The sequence below is a fragment of the Pterocles gutturalis genome, unplaced genomic scaffold (assembly GCF_000699245.1).
Source record: "Pterocles gutturalis isolate BGI_N339 unplaced genomic scaffold, ASM69924v1 scaffold1199, whole genome shotgun sequence".
Classification (NCBI taxonomy): domain Eukaryota; kingdom Metazoa; phylum Chordata; class Aves; order Pterocliformes; family Pteroclidae; genus Pterocles; species Pterocles gutturalis.
Window position 1 is genome coordinate 240,109 of NW_010135358.1, and position 15,938 is coordinate 256,046.

General features: G+C 36.2%; 1 protein-coding gene across 1 annotated transcript in view; it reads right to left on the reverse strand.

Moving 5' to 3' along the window:
• CDH13 (cadherin 13) overlaps window positions 1-12,558 on the reverse strand; it is a gene marked incomplete at its 3' end in the record, with an annotated part of 251,098 nt that extends 238,540 nt beyond the window's left edge. The window contains exons 1-2 of the mRNA XM_010081843.1: window positions 12,553-12,558; window positions 11,210-11,326 (exon numbers count right to left, since the gene is read on the reverse strand). Of these exons, the coding sequence (XP_010080145.1) occupies window positions 11,210-11,326; window positions 12,553-12,558 (123 nt within the window). The remainder of the gene's footprint in view (window positions 1-11,209; window positions 11,327-12,552) is intronic.
• Between the last annotated feature and the right edge of the window lie 3,380 nt (window positions 12,559-15,938).

The window sequence follows — 15,938 nt, forward strand, 5'->3', positions numbered from 1 at the left end:
ATACGCTATGATCAGTGAACATGTGCTTAATTTGTTCCCAGAATTAAATGGCTGTTTAGGATGGGAAAGTTTTCAACATAACAAAATGTGGTCAAAGCTTATTTTCTTGTAAATAAGAAAAAGAACTGGGGGATACATTCAGCAGGTAGCATGGTCAGAGCTCATAGCAGGTGACTGTGAACTATGTCTATACCTCTTTAGCTGAAGAGTTTGAAATCAACAATATTTGCAGAACCTTGGAAAAAAAATTACAATCTATTTTCTACTACTTACAAAGTGTTCTTCATCAGTCATCCCCTAAAGGAAGCAATATGCCTGGTTTCTAAGATTTCTCATTAACAGATAATTAAATTTTTGTTCTAAAGCATTATTGACTGTATCATGATTGTGTTTGGTTTTTTGTTTTTTTGGTTTTTTTTAGGAGATAATTTATTAAATAATAATTACTCAAAGATTCTCACAAGAAAATAAATAACATTCAGTAATGGTATGACATTAAAAAATATAATCCACATATAATAGATTCTATTAACTCAAATTAATTTTCATGTTCCAGTGACCCTTAGCAAATTCAGAGCAGAAAGCCCAACAGCACAATAATAATGGATGAAGCTGATTTATTATGTTTTCCTATTTACACAATTTCAGCATGCTCTGTGTATCGTTCGTTAATTTTTATTTGTGACAAAAATTCATATAGATCCTAATAGTTTTTCCCTTACATAATTAGTGAGTTCCCCACTGCAGACATTGTTCCTTGAACATGCCTGATGTAACCACTCTTTCAACCCTACAAGGAACAATCGCTTCTTCAGTAACATTTAAAGGATTTTTTGTCAAGTAGAAAAGAATCTGTTGAGGAAAGGCTGTCATGCTAAACATCAGCTTCTTTAGTCCAGTTTCAAAAAAAAAAAAAAAAAAACCAAAAAAAAAAAACCAAAACCAAAAAAACAAAACCAAACATTTCAGTGATTATGCACTCTGATCCATTTCAAGCCTATTGCCTAGTTTCCACCAAATTTGTATCTTGTGGTTTTGTTTTTTTTTTGTTAAATTTCCTAAAAGTTTCATGAAAATTACAGCTATGACAAGCAAAAAGACCCATTAACACCTGCAGAGACAGAAAGGTGGGAAGAGTATCCATTTTGCAGACATATATTCTTGCCCAGCCAGGTTAGGTGTAGCTCCAGGATGTGCTCTCTCTTATCCCAGTTTGAAATGCCAGAAAGTAGAAAATAACACCAGTGCTGCTCAGCGCACTGTAGGATGATGTAGGGTCCTTGTCCTTGAGATGTTATCACAGATAAGAGGACCTGGGTTTGTTGGAGGAAACAAATACTTTTAGGAAACCAGCCTTCATTGCCTCAGTTGCTCTAATATATTGTAAATCAGGTTTGAACATGAATTTATGTTAAATTGATGTAGCCCCTGAATTCAAGTTGTAGCCACAGTCAGCTATGTTCACATTTCCTCATTTTTTTTTTCAGTTCTAATAAGTAAAAAATGTATTAAGACACATGTTATTGGATTATAGGGATCACTACTACTTTCAAGTTCTGGAGTTCATTGTTGTAAAGATTTCTATTATCAAAATCCATTCTCATCTCCAGTAAGCTCAAATGAAATTGTAAGTTTAATAATTTCATCCATGCATTGTAGAAATGACAATAAAAACTTCTAAAGCAGTGCAAAAAATACTCACGATATCGAAAAGACAAATTTGAACCTTGATGAAAATCCTATTTTCCAAATGTACTTTAATAATTTTCCCTGTAAAAAGTGAAATAAAGTATAGCTTTTTTTTTAGCATCCTTTTTCCCCCTAACAACTTCCCAAGGTGGTTGGCCTGATCAAAAATACTTTCCCACTTTGACTGGAGAATTTCTGTTAGCTTCGATGTGCATAAGGTCAGACGTAATTCTACAATGACGTACAGAAAAATGCTTAATAAACAGACTGCCACTCCTTGGAAGTGCTGAGTGATGATGACAAGCTTGCAAAGAGCGTTACATCTCAAGCTAAATAAAATTGCTAAAGCAATGTGCTAACAGAATTGTGCAAATATTTTAACAGCCATTTCAATTCTTAGATAGAATTTGTATAAATATTTATTCCATGTTATTCACCTGTTCTTCAGAAATATGAGACAGATAACAACATGGCAGGAAAACAAGATATGGAAGAACAACAATGCAGTGGATACTTGTTGACATAAGGGCAGACGAAATTGGGAGACTTTCCAACAGAAGCAATATGTACTCTCAGCAGCATTGTATAGATTAAAATGCGGAAAAAGGTACATACAAAGGCAATAGCACTGGCCAAGAAAAGAGTACATTAAAGTCTGGATGCGTGTGTGCAAGCCTGTATTCATTTATTGTCAAGTGTCTCTGAGTGTTTCTGTGTATATAAATACAGTATGGAGGGCATGATTCCTGTGTTTAAATTCCAATAATTGGCATGACTTCATAAACCACCTCAGCAAATTTAAAGAATATGATGTCCTAACCAAAAAATCAATGCTCTCGCTAATTCAATTACAGAACACTGGAAAGCAGGTTAATCCAAAAGTACAGTTGTCTGAATTTTCCTTTGCCTTTGCTTAAGCAATGTCTCAATGGCAGAAAGTGATTTCACTCTTTCTGAACGATTTTAAAGAAAGTAGAGTAGTCATACTAGGATGTTCTTTTCAAAAGATAAGCAAAAGGAAATTGGAGATTCCTGTAACTGAAAATCTTAGTTCAACAATGGATCATTGATTACAATGAAATAATTCCTATTCTTATACATTTGACCCTGAAAGAAAAATAGGTCAACAGAGTAGAGCAACATTTACTTCCAAATTACATGCCATCAACTATGATAAAAGACATCAGCTCATCCTTAAACAGGAGAAGGCAAAAAGATGTCCTCATTTTACACTTAAAAGTGCAAAAATACCCAAGTCATTTCATCAAATGGATGAAGCTCACCACCTCAGGTTCACAGGCCCTGGTCCTCATGGGAGACTTCAACCACACCAATACCTGCTGGAAGGACAAACCGGCAGGACATAAGCAACCCAGGAGGTTCCTGGAGTGCACTGATATTTTCCTCCTCCAAGAGACAGATGTGCCAGCAAGGAAGAGGTGCTGCCAGACCTCAAACTTGTCAACACCAAGGGACTTGTTGGGAATGTGAAGGTCTAAGGCAGCCTTGGCTGCAGCGGCCATGGGGTGGGAGAGTTCAGGATCCTGAGAGGAGGGAGGAAAGTAAAGAAAGTTGCCTTTAAAGAGCAACAGGTGTTTTGGAAAGGAGAAGGAAAAATGTTTATTGAACTAAAACACAGCTGCCATTATAGATATTAGATACCATACTCCTTTCAGCTACCCTACTGATCTGTTACTATACACCAACTCTAAAATACAGAGAAAAAAATTAAAAGAAGAATCATCCACGTATGATAAAACCAAGAGCGAAAAACAAAAGGTTAAAATTAGTTAGCAATCACTGAAGAGATCCAGGAGTTAGAAGGAAGAAAATTACTATTGCTCCCTGAATGACAGCTATTTACTCTACTTCACAGATGAGCCATATATAATACATAGTATTTTCCTTCTAGAAATACTCTGCCAACCATCTTCTCTTAATACCACTTTAACAAGCCACAGCTAGTAATATCAAATTTGTCGTCAGTCCAGTCTCCAAAATGCCTTTATTAAGTCTTTCATTAATATAACTACCAAGGTTGACAGTATGACAGAATTGAGTTTCCAAATTGTCAGGGATAAGTTCTTTTGCTTCCTAAAATGTCATTCATTTGAATATTGGTTTATATTACACGACACACTTGCTAACAACTGACTTTGCATAATGGAAAACCAAAGGAATAATTTGGAATGAAACAGGAAAATTATGGAGAAGGTACAGTATTCAGATAACAGTCTACATTCAAAGCAGTACAAATTAATTCACATCTATCAAATAAATTTCTTAATTGATTTAAAAGAAGCTCTACAGTCACATTCTCTCTACTGACTTCTACATTCCGCAGATCTCGTGTTCTTGATAGTAATATATTAAACCAGCACCCTGCTACATAATACTGGATAAGTCTGTTGCATTTGTCATCCTAGTTAAAAGAAAGTGTTACTGTAAGTAGATTAGCAGGGAGAAATTTTACAAATTAAAGGTACAAAGAAAACAGAAATTCTGGATCTAAATATCCAGAGATCACAGAATTAGGCCCGACATCTTGACAAGGTTAAAATTTGTCCCTACTAAGAATGGAGAGGTCAAGGCTTTGCTCAAAAGTACACATCCAATAAGAAAAAAACTTTTTTGAGACAGACAACTGAGTGGTTATTTCAAAAAAGTGAACTAAACCAAGACAAAGTCAAGACCAAAAACCTTTCAGTCAGCTCAGGATATAGAATCATCTTGGAAGACTGTATAGATGAAAGTTAACAAAAAATCATTATAGTTTCATGAAAACCACGAAGCACCAAGTTAGGGAATGGTGATTTAATAGCTATTATTCTGCATCCATAGAAGGGTCTTTCCGGCAGCTGCTGTCGATGGCACTCTCCATTCATAGTATGCTCAGCAAGACCAGGGACAGAGTCATACTCTGCATGCGAGTCTTAAAACATGAGCCTGAGGGTTTATGTGAGTCAGGGGTCCTGGAACAGGCCTGGAGTTTTTGGGAGATTCTTCAGGTTTGCTTTTGCAAAGATGACTATAATTAACCATTTAAGAAAGAAAACATTATGGAAAGGTGTCTAACATGAGGCATCATTAGATGAAATAGCCGTTGCATCTAAAAGTAACACAAACATTCTCTTTAAACTTGAGTCTAAAATTCAGCTAGTGAGTCAATGAAAAAATCAGTTGCCAGGGTTTTATTTCATCTCAGTTACTTTACAAAGGTAATTTCCCATCAGGGATGGGCTTTTTTCCCCCTCCACCTTCATCTGCAATGCAATTGAAGACACCAACTCCTGAAATCAAAGTTGACACAAACTATGTGACAGTTAAACCATAGTATACTTTGCTGAACAGCTTCAGAGCATAAAATCTCTTCTGTTTGGTGCTGACCTTAAGGTTATTAGCACGATTTATTATGAAGCAGGAAATTAGGTACCGGATATTTCAATATTGGGCAGAAAATTTAATTCCATCGTTTCCACAGAACTGCTTTATCTCCAACAAACTTGCAGCCATAGTAACTAGTTCAGAAAGTATTCCTCAAATGTTTAAAATTTCTTTTATTCTAATTAACAACACCAAACACTGAAAAATTATGGTAAATTCTTATTATTTTCCAGTTTTCCAAGGCATCTGCTGCTCAAGTATGATTCTTCTGAAAAATTTTAAGTAAACAGGAGTATTTTAACAAGGCTTTCCATTAAAATTCTGTTAGCTTAAAGAGAACAAATGTATTCTGTTGGAAATGTTTATGTGACTATCAATATTTTAGCAAAGAGGGAAGTTTGAAGAGAGACCTTTCAGAAAAAGAGATAAATTTGAAGTGCTGTTTTCACTTAATGGTTTGTTAGGACATCAAATACATATCCTTTAATGAAAATTAATATGCTGTAGTTTAATAATTGACGCACTTGCATCGAAAGCCCTTTAATTTAATGGAGTGCTATTCATTTCATTACAATCATTGCTGAGGTAGGTTGGTATTTTTCCATGAAGGTCAGAAGTGTGCCATTCCTTCATGCAAGCTATGAATCTGATCAGTTGTTAAACTCTGACATCTCCAATGGTCCGTTCAGGTCCAACTCAGCAGGGTATTACACATTTTCAAGAACACTAAAATAGCAGGAAACCTCTATGTGTCTGTTCTTTCAGGATCAGAAGCAGCTGCATTATGCAACTGTGATCATATATTTATCAAACTTTGTATTCCCTCCTCAGTAATTCTGTTGGAAATTAATTCCTCCTCTCTGGGGACTAGAAACTTTTCTTCTGAATTTACGCCAAAATTTATATCCATTAGCTATTACACCAGTGTATTCCTTTCGCTTAAATCATTACACTCACTCTGGATTTACAGAAAACACTCACTGTGCTAGGCTGAACAAACTGAGCTCATATATATTTCTGCCCAATCTTACTGTACTAGTACCATAACTTGATTTTTCTCAAATCCCAATCTTTTTTTCTTACTGGATTAGAAAGTGATTTTTTTATTAAGACTGTCTTTATTGCCTAAGTGCTATTCATTGATAACACCCTTTCCCGTTTCTGTACATCTTTCTACCACTCTTACTTTGCTGCTTGTATATATATCCTCACCTGTGGATGTGTCTTTTCCTGCACAGAATAACAGACACACTTCTGCACACTTTACCCAAGTGCTCTCCTTGTATGCCGTCAGACTCTGATGCAAGAAACCAAAACTCCTTGTACCCAAGTAATTCCATCTACTCTCTGAAAAAGGTCCTCATCCTGCAATGCTTCCCTGGAGCCAATCATTGCAACATCTCCCTGAAGGCACCACTTTTCAGCTGTCACTGAAATATTCTTGCCTTCTGGACAAGTCAGAATTCTTACTGATGACCATGTCCCTTTTTCTGAGTGTAGTTTTTAGAACAGTCTGATCATTACATTTGATATGATGATGATTTGAAAAAACCCAGACAAATATTAAACAATAATTTAAAAAAAAAAATCCACTGGATTTTTCCTGTAGACCTCAGACCAACTTCTAGTTCCATAGTAAGAAATGCAGTATCTTGCTTCTTCATCATTTTTAATAAGTGACAGAAGATTCAGGACAAGAACTGAGATTCAGACCTTTACCAACTGAGAAGCTGGTAAGAAGTCACACAGATCTCTCTCTTGGTGTTGGAAAGACTTTAAGGTATAGTTCCTCTGCTGTGCACATCATTCTGCTCTCTGCCAGCATACACCACTGTCTTCCAGACATGGACACTGATCCTAGCTAGGTCCTTTCCCTCCTCTTCTTCTCTTCACACTCTCTCTACCTCTTCATTTTCTGCCTAAGAAAAAAAGCAATTCTTAATCGAGCTTTCATTTTACTGTTGTTCTGTTGTCTTTCACATGTCCTCCTGTAATCCACAATCCTTCTCTCTAGGTTGTCTTCAGAGGTTGGTGGATCACTATCATCTCTCCTGATGCTTCTATCACCTTCTTTTCAAACTTTTGCCTGAAGTTGGGCATTTTTTCCAGCTGCATCTTTAGTACTTAACACTCCTCTTCTGTCAAGCATATAATTTATATCATATATAAATAGCCTCAATAAGATAGCCACTCAAAAATAATAAGCTTCCAGCAGCTTTTCCATCTAGTTATCTTCAGGTTTTTTCTGCTGCTGCATTAACAGACAAGCTGTGTTCTCTCTTTACCTTAAATTCACAGCTCAGAGGAGGAAAAAAAAAAGCCACTGATCTTAAAGATTTTTATCCTGTTTGCTAGCTTGCACCACTTTTTCTCTTGAGCTTTTGTTTAGGTCAGTTCTGCTATCTAATTGTCATTTGGCAGCTAACTGTTCATCACCCCCCAGATCAAAGGCAGGGAGTATACACACACTATCTAACGCAAACTACCTGAACAAACACCTTCTCTTTCCAAAAGTAAAAAACAGCCAAGTAGCAAAGAAAATATTCTCTTACTGGCAGAAAATATGGTTTTGCTTTTTCTTCATTCAGCACTAGTTTCCTACAAAGTCTCCTGTGTACCTCCATGTGTTTTCTGGTCTTCACTGGACATAAAAACTCCTGCCAGTTTATACCTGGCTGCTCATGGCTTCCGGACCTTATGCATCAACAATTAAAATACTCATTCTTAGGAAGCACAATTCAATTAAATTAAAGAACAGAATTACGGGTTCATCATATGTCCATCAATAAAATCCATAGTAAATCTTTTCAGCCTACACTAAAACACTCTCACTTTACAGGTGCTCTCTCCTAATGTCTGAAAGAAGAACTGGAACTCGTTGACCATCTCCACAATTATCTTCCTGCACTTTGAGCTCTGTGTTAGTGTAAAAATCAAACTTCAAAAAGTACCATTATGCAGTTCATCACCACAGTTAAAGTATGTCTGGAGATAGTAATCAAACAGATGCATAGAACCACCACTCCTAAGTCAGTCTTAGAAAACATTTTCATAGCGTAGTGACAAATAACGTATTACCATAATGACAAGATAATCCTGCATCCTACTGTTTCATACTTCATTTGACTTGATGTGGACAAATAAACTGGAAAAGTAACATATGGAGAGAGACTAAAAATTGAATATCATGTCCCTGTGCTGTATCAGCAAGAGCTAAACAAAACACATCAGTAACAGCCAACAGTTGTAGCCTGGGCCATCTGGTCACAAAGGCCCATATTACCAAGACTATACTAAAATATTTTAATTTCACTATTTTCCCTCAGGAATGAAGAACAATATGCAAAAGCTTAAATTCTGCTAAAAGGTGAGATTCCCCTACCTACAAGCACAGCACACCTATGACAGTTATTTAATTAAGAGAGACCCTAATGCAAATGACAAGGCAATAATCTCATTCATAAGTGGGTACGCTGGAAAGCCAGTAACAGCACAGAGAACAGCCTCTACACACGTATTTCCTTGTTAAGCTAAACGTTAATTTGAATTTTTGTAATTCATTAAAATGAACCAATTTTTTCACTTGTCCAGTGCAATGCCTCCTTCCTGATTTATATTACTAAACCTTAATGAATAAGGTCCTCTAAAATCCCCATTTTTTTTTTTTTGTTCATGCTATCGTTTCCTAATCGTGAAATAAAATGTAATTAATTGATCTCCATAGCTACAAAATACATCTGCAATGTCCCTTCACAGTGATTATAACAGACCGGAGACAGGAAAGTTTAAGTTCAAGAGAAATTCATACACGTCAGAAGCTGTAATTCATCAGTCCACGTAGTGCCCCCGTTGAGGCTTCTGAAGATAAATCCCAAAATATTGTGGAACAGGAAATAAATGTGTTTCTCATGCCTCACAGAAGTGGGCAACTAAATGAATTTTTTCAAATTCATGAAGCTACGTACAGCTCACAATAAACATTTAAAGTTAAATGAGGCAGATGATCAACTTTTTCTACAGTTTGTGCAGGATCTGAAACAAGCACGTGAACTGGGTGTCTAAGGCTCTCTATTTACTACAGACTATTATATCTCTGAAGACTTCATGGCCTCTCTTCTGAAGATCTCTGACATGTCAAAAAGATCTAAAAGAATTCCTTTTATTTTCAGCAGACTCCTACTGAATTTTTTAGTTAGGAAACAATACATTCTCTTCCCTACCATCAGTATGTTTGAGGATACAAACCTTCTTACTTATGCCTTATTAAGCATTCAATTGGAAATTACTGCAGTTGACCTAGAATATTTCATTTATTATTAGAAATATTTCTAAAATTTTTGTCTGACTGGACACATACACACTCTGTGTTACTGCTTGCAGTAGACTATAGCAAAATACTCATGGCTAGATACCTAGATTAGAAATATATTGAAAAAAATATATTTAAGACTTAAAACTGATGACAGATCAAAGTATTTCAGGATGCTGATCATCTGTAGTTCCTGTAATTTAAACATTGGTTGAGGACAGGTATCTTAGGGTCTTTGAAAAACAGGCTGCCAGATGTGTTTACACCTCTGTGTTTGTACATCATCTAATGCACTTAACTGATCCTTGACTAGCATTTCAGGAATGATAACAAATCAAGATGACAAGATGCTAGGAAAACATTTAAGTACAAATAGGACTCGATTCATCTCATTCTGCTTAAAGAGCCTCAGTTACCAGGACTAGCATCCTAAACTCCCAATAAAAATACTTAAAGAAGGCACTTCTGGAGGGCAACTCAGACCACCTTTGATCAAAAAATTCACTGTTCACGAGCAGTAGGGGTGGAAGGGGGCAGGGAGAAACAAATCAATAAAAAAAAAAAAAAAAGAGGGGGGAAAGACTGCAGATCTCTACATAAGTAACCTTTTTAATTCTTTCACTGCTTTAAAATTGCACAACAGAAGTCTTAAAAATTAACTATTTATCACTAACATATTAACCAACAATATTTACTTTAGCTATTGATTATTATTTCTCAGACACTGAAATGTTAAGGGAAAAGTTCAGAAATGGCTTTATAAAGTTCAGGACACATTAAAAAATACTTTGGAAAGAGAGAAAATCTTAAGGAAATTTATGAGGTCAGTATAAATTATTGACAAGGAAAGGGGAGAAAATTAAACATTCACAGATTATTCTTTCTTTTTAGTGGTAGGAAAACAACCTTTCCTAATTATTAAAGTTGCCGATTAGGTGCCAGCTGGCTAAATTACACATCGATCGTAGAATAAAACTCTGCCCTCGAGCTGTGCATTTAGCTCCAGCGATCGTATTGGTGGGAATTAGGAACAGACTCAACAGCTGTATTGGCCGTCATGTCGTTAATACACCTAATGTATGTTAAAGTCAGAGTGATGCATAGGTGTCCCTGTTTCAAAACTGCCAACATGCAAAATATATCCATGTAATTACAACTTCTGATGCCTAAATGGCCATTTGAGCAATTATTGGTGTTTTAGTTTTAACGATTTTGTATATACAAGCTGTATATCTGAAGTTCTGGAACTCCAGTTTGTTACAACTCTCATCTATAGTGTTGCCTGAAGACATGTGAAAAAACTTTCCACTTCTTTGTCAGACCTTTGCAAACAATAAAAAATAAAACTGAAAATGCATGAAAAGACTTTATTTTGTCTTCAGACACTAGAAATTAACTAAGAACAAAAGACAGTTGTACATGTAATGCCTTATGAACTCCTTCTAGGTCTTAAGAACAGAAACAAGACAATCCACACTACACAGTAGGATATTCTCACAACATTCCTGGCCTCAATTTCAGCCCCAGGCTAGTAGACAGACACACAGGTAGGCAGCAGCCTCTACTGAAGATAGCAGCTGCATGAAAACTTGCGTCTCTGACTAATGCTGTTTACCAGAACGTATGCTGTTAAAGTCTGCCATGAATGCAAAGCCATTTTCATCTGTCTACACAACACAGACAGTAAGACAGTCTTCTCTGATTAGCTTTATGCTTCTTTAGTTTTGTCTGGGATGTGACTACAAACACAATAGGCATGACACAATTTTACGAGAAATTGATCAATTACTTAATATCAAAATTTGATCCATTTCTTTGTTGACTTACCTTGCCAACAGGTCTGGGGAACGGTGGTCTTTGATTTTCAGGAATTAATATCGGAGTTGCCAGAATAGCCCTTTTTTGTCTTGGAAATCCAAGGTTGCCTTCTATCTTAAAGATTTCCTGAAAAAGACCGATTACAAACACTTTCAAAACAATATTCAGTTGTTATTTCCATTCCCTGCATCTTTAGGCAAAATTAACATGAACTACCAGATCCTAAGTTTTGTATTGTAGGTTTTCCAAAAGTTAATGATAACATACCAAACTATTAATTTAAATCTGTCAGGTCAATCCACTTATTACAGTGACACTGGACAGGCCATTTTCATTTTGCATTCCTTTAGACTAGATGTAAACACAAGCAAGTGTGTCTACCATCCTAAACTGATGTCTGCTTAAATCATAAATCTTAAACATAAATAAGATCTGGCTTACCTCAAATACCTACATGAGATCCGTAAAAAAACACACTTTAAACGTATTACGTAATTTTCACATTTCAAGTTGCTTCTATACTCAGTCATTTCTCAGTCCAGGCTTTTAATCAAACACAACTTACAGGTGAATTTGCTGAGACTGTCCCCAGCTAATGAACTCTCAATAAACACTAAAAGCTTGAAACTTAAAAACAAGAATAGACACTAAAACCCAGGTGTAACTTAGAATATCAGCTAGTAGGGGTTCTTTAGTGTGTAGGGTGTTTGGGGTTGACTTTTTTTATTTGCCTGTTTCTTAGAAAAAAAAACTTCATGGTACTAAATCTAATGAGTCTACCATCACCAAAACACTGCTCTACCACTTCTAGATTTAGCATCACTTTTGTTTGACAACAAACAGCAGCAAGGGAAACTCAAGCCTTCAACAGCTAGCTTTAGTCATGATAAGGTCAAAGAGCAGTGGGAACCACGCAGAGAATCCCTTCTCACAATTTTTCCAATTTTCATAACTTTTTGAGGCTCCCCCTGATACAGAGCTCCCATCTCTCTCAAAGGCTTGGCCAATTCTCTCTAATCTTTCTGTCTGCAGGCCACTTGGGTCCCTATTTTTGTCTTTCAATACATCTCCCCAAAGAATTTTCCCTAATAAAAATTCATGAGAAAGTTCAAGATAAAAGCATTTGAAGTGTCAAATAAAAAGGAAGGAGACGAATTCTGTCCAAAGGCAGAGCAGTAAGCTTTCAACATCACTTTCACTGTAAACACAGCACAGTTTGGCTGGCTTGTGTCTGTGACATTTCTAAGGAGAGTAAAAGTGACTATCAGTGTGTATAAAAGTAAATATCAGTTCTGTAGCTCAGTAGCGGTAGCCCTCAATTGATCACAATTTTCACTCGTGCTAACTCCTACCTTCATGGTTGCCCTTCAGCTGATGAAAGCATAAGGAAGAACTCCCAGATGCACGATCTTTGGAAATGAGCAAGACATTTATTCAGATTTACATCTTTGTATCATTGAATGGTTTGGGATGGAAGAGACCTTTAAAGGTCATCTAGTCCAACCCCCCCTGCAATGAGCAGGGACAACTTCAACTAGACCAGGTTGCTCAAAGCCCCATCCAACCTGACCTTGAATGTTTCATGTTTCTTTCTATGCTAGTTTGAGGAATAAAAGGAATTTTCAGATTGTCCAAAATCTAGATCTCACAATTTTGGTAGACATAGACCCATCAGCTATTAATTCATCACTTTCTCATGACAAGCTATCCTTATACTTTTCCAGCAAGTCCACAAATGGAAGAAAAAGCCAAATTATATTCAATGAGTCAACACTGCAGTCATTAAAACAAAGAAGTTAAGTTCTAAAGGAAAGCAGTAAGGTATCAACACTTAAGTCCAGGTTTCCAAGCAGGTTGGTTTTGTTTCTAAGCACAATTAACTTGTTGCATGGAGAAGAAAGCTTCTGCAGATTGGGCACAGAAATGTAAGCACTCTGAGTACGTTTCACACTGTTTATTCTTCGGATCTCACTGCTGCTTTTTAAACAGTGACTTCTTCACGATGATTTCTCTCTCTCTCTCATCATCCCTGGTGTCTAACAGCAACATGACTGATTAAATGAGTAGCCAAAAGCATCACTATGGAATGCAGGTAAACAGCAGGGAAGAAAAGGTCAAGAGTACTTCACTAACATGTTTAACAATTCACTGCTGTTTATGGTTATCATAATGATTTCCCCATTTGTAAAGAAGAGTGAAAAAGAAAAAACATTTTGCTTCATACCAAGCAGATGCAGCGGATGGTTTGATCCTCAACCAGTATATAAGACAGAAGCCAAGGAATATGAAGTTCTATGTGCACTTAGCACCTGATTCAACAGTTAAAACATCGAAAATATTCTCATTCATGTGTGCATATATTGAATAGGTAATAATTTTTACTGAATTCACCTATTTAATTTCTTGAAGAAGCAGCTCACAAGAGATACGAAATTACTCCAGACAGAGTTGGTAAATTTGCTTCAAATTTTCTTACAATATCAGCTGACATTGGAACAGGCATCTTCTTTTGCCCCTTGAAAGAAGTGAAACCCACAAAGGAGCTCTCCATCATCTTTGCTGGAAACAGCTCATCAAAGATTACAGTACCTGCCACATCTTTTTAGCAGCCATGATTCCAGACAAGTATTTATGTGCCAGGAGTCTGGAGAGCTTAGAATGGCATGTCCCAGACGAGTGGTGTTCAACCAGCACCCAGAGAGCCAATGGCTAAGATTGCCATCTGCTTCTCCTATGCCTCCTGCTTTGTTCAACAAACAGAAGCCTAAGGTAGGTGTCCAGAAGCACCCATCCACAAGTAAAATGTAATATTATATATATAGGTGAAATACATATATGCCTTCCTAAGAAAAGTGCACCAAAAATTAAAATTCTGGTTTCCTGATTTTTTTTTTAAACCAAAATGGTAGGAGAGAAACCCTACCAGGTTGTTTATTCTTACTATTTAACGGCAATATCACATCTGTGATCACTATCTTTCAACAGCTATTTTCATGGACAGTGGATTATATGACCAGAATCCAATTATCATTTCACTGTCCACCATTTCATAACCACCTTTTACACCCTACTTTTGACTATTAAATTCCCTTTCTAGACATGGAATCAGCAATAGTTCAGCACCCAATATTCTGATTCACTGGCAACAAAGCTTGATTTCCTGTTCACATTAAGCAAGACACAAGCACAGCCTCCTCATTTTTCCAGCGTTTAGGTTAGGATTTTTTTGAAAGATTCCAGTCTGCACAAACTATGATGCTACGCAAGTTGCAGTTTCTTTCTTTTTACCAGGGGTTCTTGGGAGCATTGCAGTACTTGAACATTTGAATGAATGGCCTACTCACTATCCAGCAGCAGGCACCATTACTCTTGGCAAAGAAAATTTCATTAGAACTTGTCATGGGAATAAGGTGGCTGAATACTGATATCAATTTATCACAATAAGGGTTGGAAACATCACTGGAGTGGCAATCTGTAATCCACTATGGAGACCAGAAAGGTGGTTATGTTTCTTGCTATTTAGTTGGTTTTATATACTAAGTTTGATAGTATAAAATGGGGTCAGTCCCAAATACAAAAAATAAATCAAATTAATTGTACGCTTGTTGCAAGCAAAATTCCTCTGAAATAGCAAATGGGACATCAGATTCAGTGGTATATGGGTCTTCCTACAAAATAACATTACTACATCAGACTCTCAAACTAAAACTGAACAGAGATCAATTTAAAAAGTAATTTCCATGTAATTCTCAGCTTAAATTTCACAATTGTGTTATCATACTTAGTTGCTCTATGTATGTTATTTCTATCATCAGAATAGTGTTATTATCAGCAGTATTATAGTTAATGATTTCTAAAACATGTTGAAAACCAGAAAAAATTTATTTTGTCAATAATATGAAAATCTAAGAAACATACTGGGACCTTACTTGTAAGTTAAAGAACAACTGTTTAAACAACTAATTAACTCAATGAATAAAATTAGTAATTGTAAAGGTCAACAGTATACACACAAACATCTGCTCAAAAGTTGTCTCTCCTCAATGCCTGTAAATGTCACCTTAAAAATCAGGTTGTACACTTTAGGAGAACAAATCCAGCTAAAACCTAGCGTGCTAAGGGGTATCAGGTATTTCAGAGCACATAAGCTTCCAGGCTTGTGGAAGCATGGTCAGATAGAACTTCTGGGTAACACAAATTGCTGGTGGAACTTGATTTAATTATGCTGGGTGTTTCTACTATTACATTGTTACACAGAGTGGCAGATCCTTACACTGTCTAACCGATATTCCCATTAACTTCGCAGACACTTGGTAATCTCAGACTACAGTTTTGCTGCTGTGCCATTCATCTAGCTGTGCTAAACGTGTTTTTATAGGATGGAGGTTCCTTTTATCTTTAGAGGAATCAAGAACATATTAGGAAAAAATTTATTCTTGTTCAAATCTCTTGGTCATGTTGCAATGCTAATTTATTCTGAAGCATTTTTGTAATGCATATGTGACAAAATGTCTACTATTGTGGAGATAAATCTGAGACTTTGCTTTGTGAAATTATACATTCCATTATTACCCTGAACCTCTGCAGTATCTTTTGTGATGGAAAAGTCCTGTTTCTCTTCAAGTGTAAATTTCATTTATCTTCACACCTGTCTTATTATGTGTCAACGAAAAGTTTTTCTGTGATGATAATGGACTAAATGCCATTAACTTTCTTTTTGTACACATTAACCATGGGG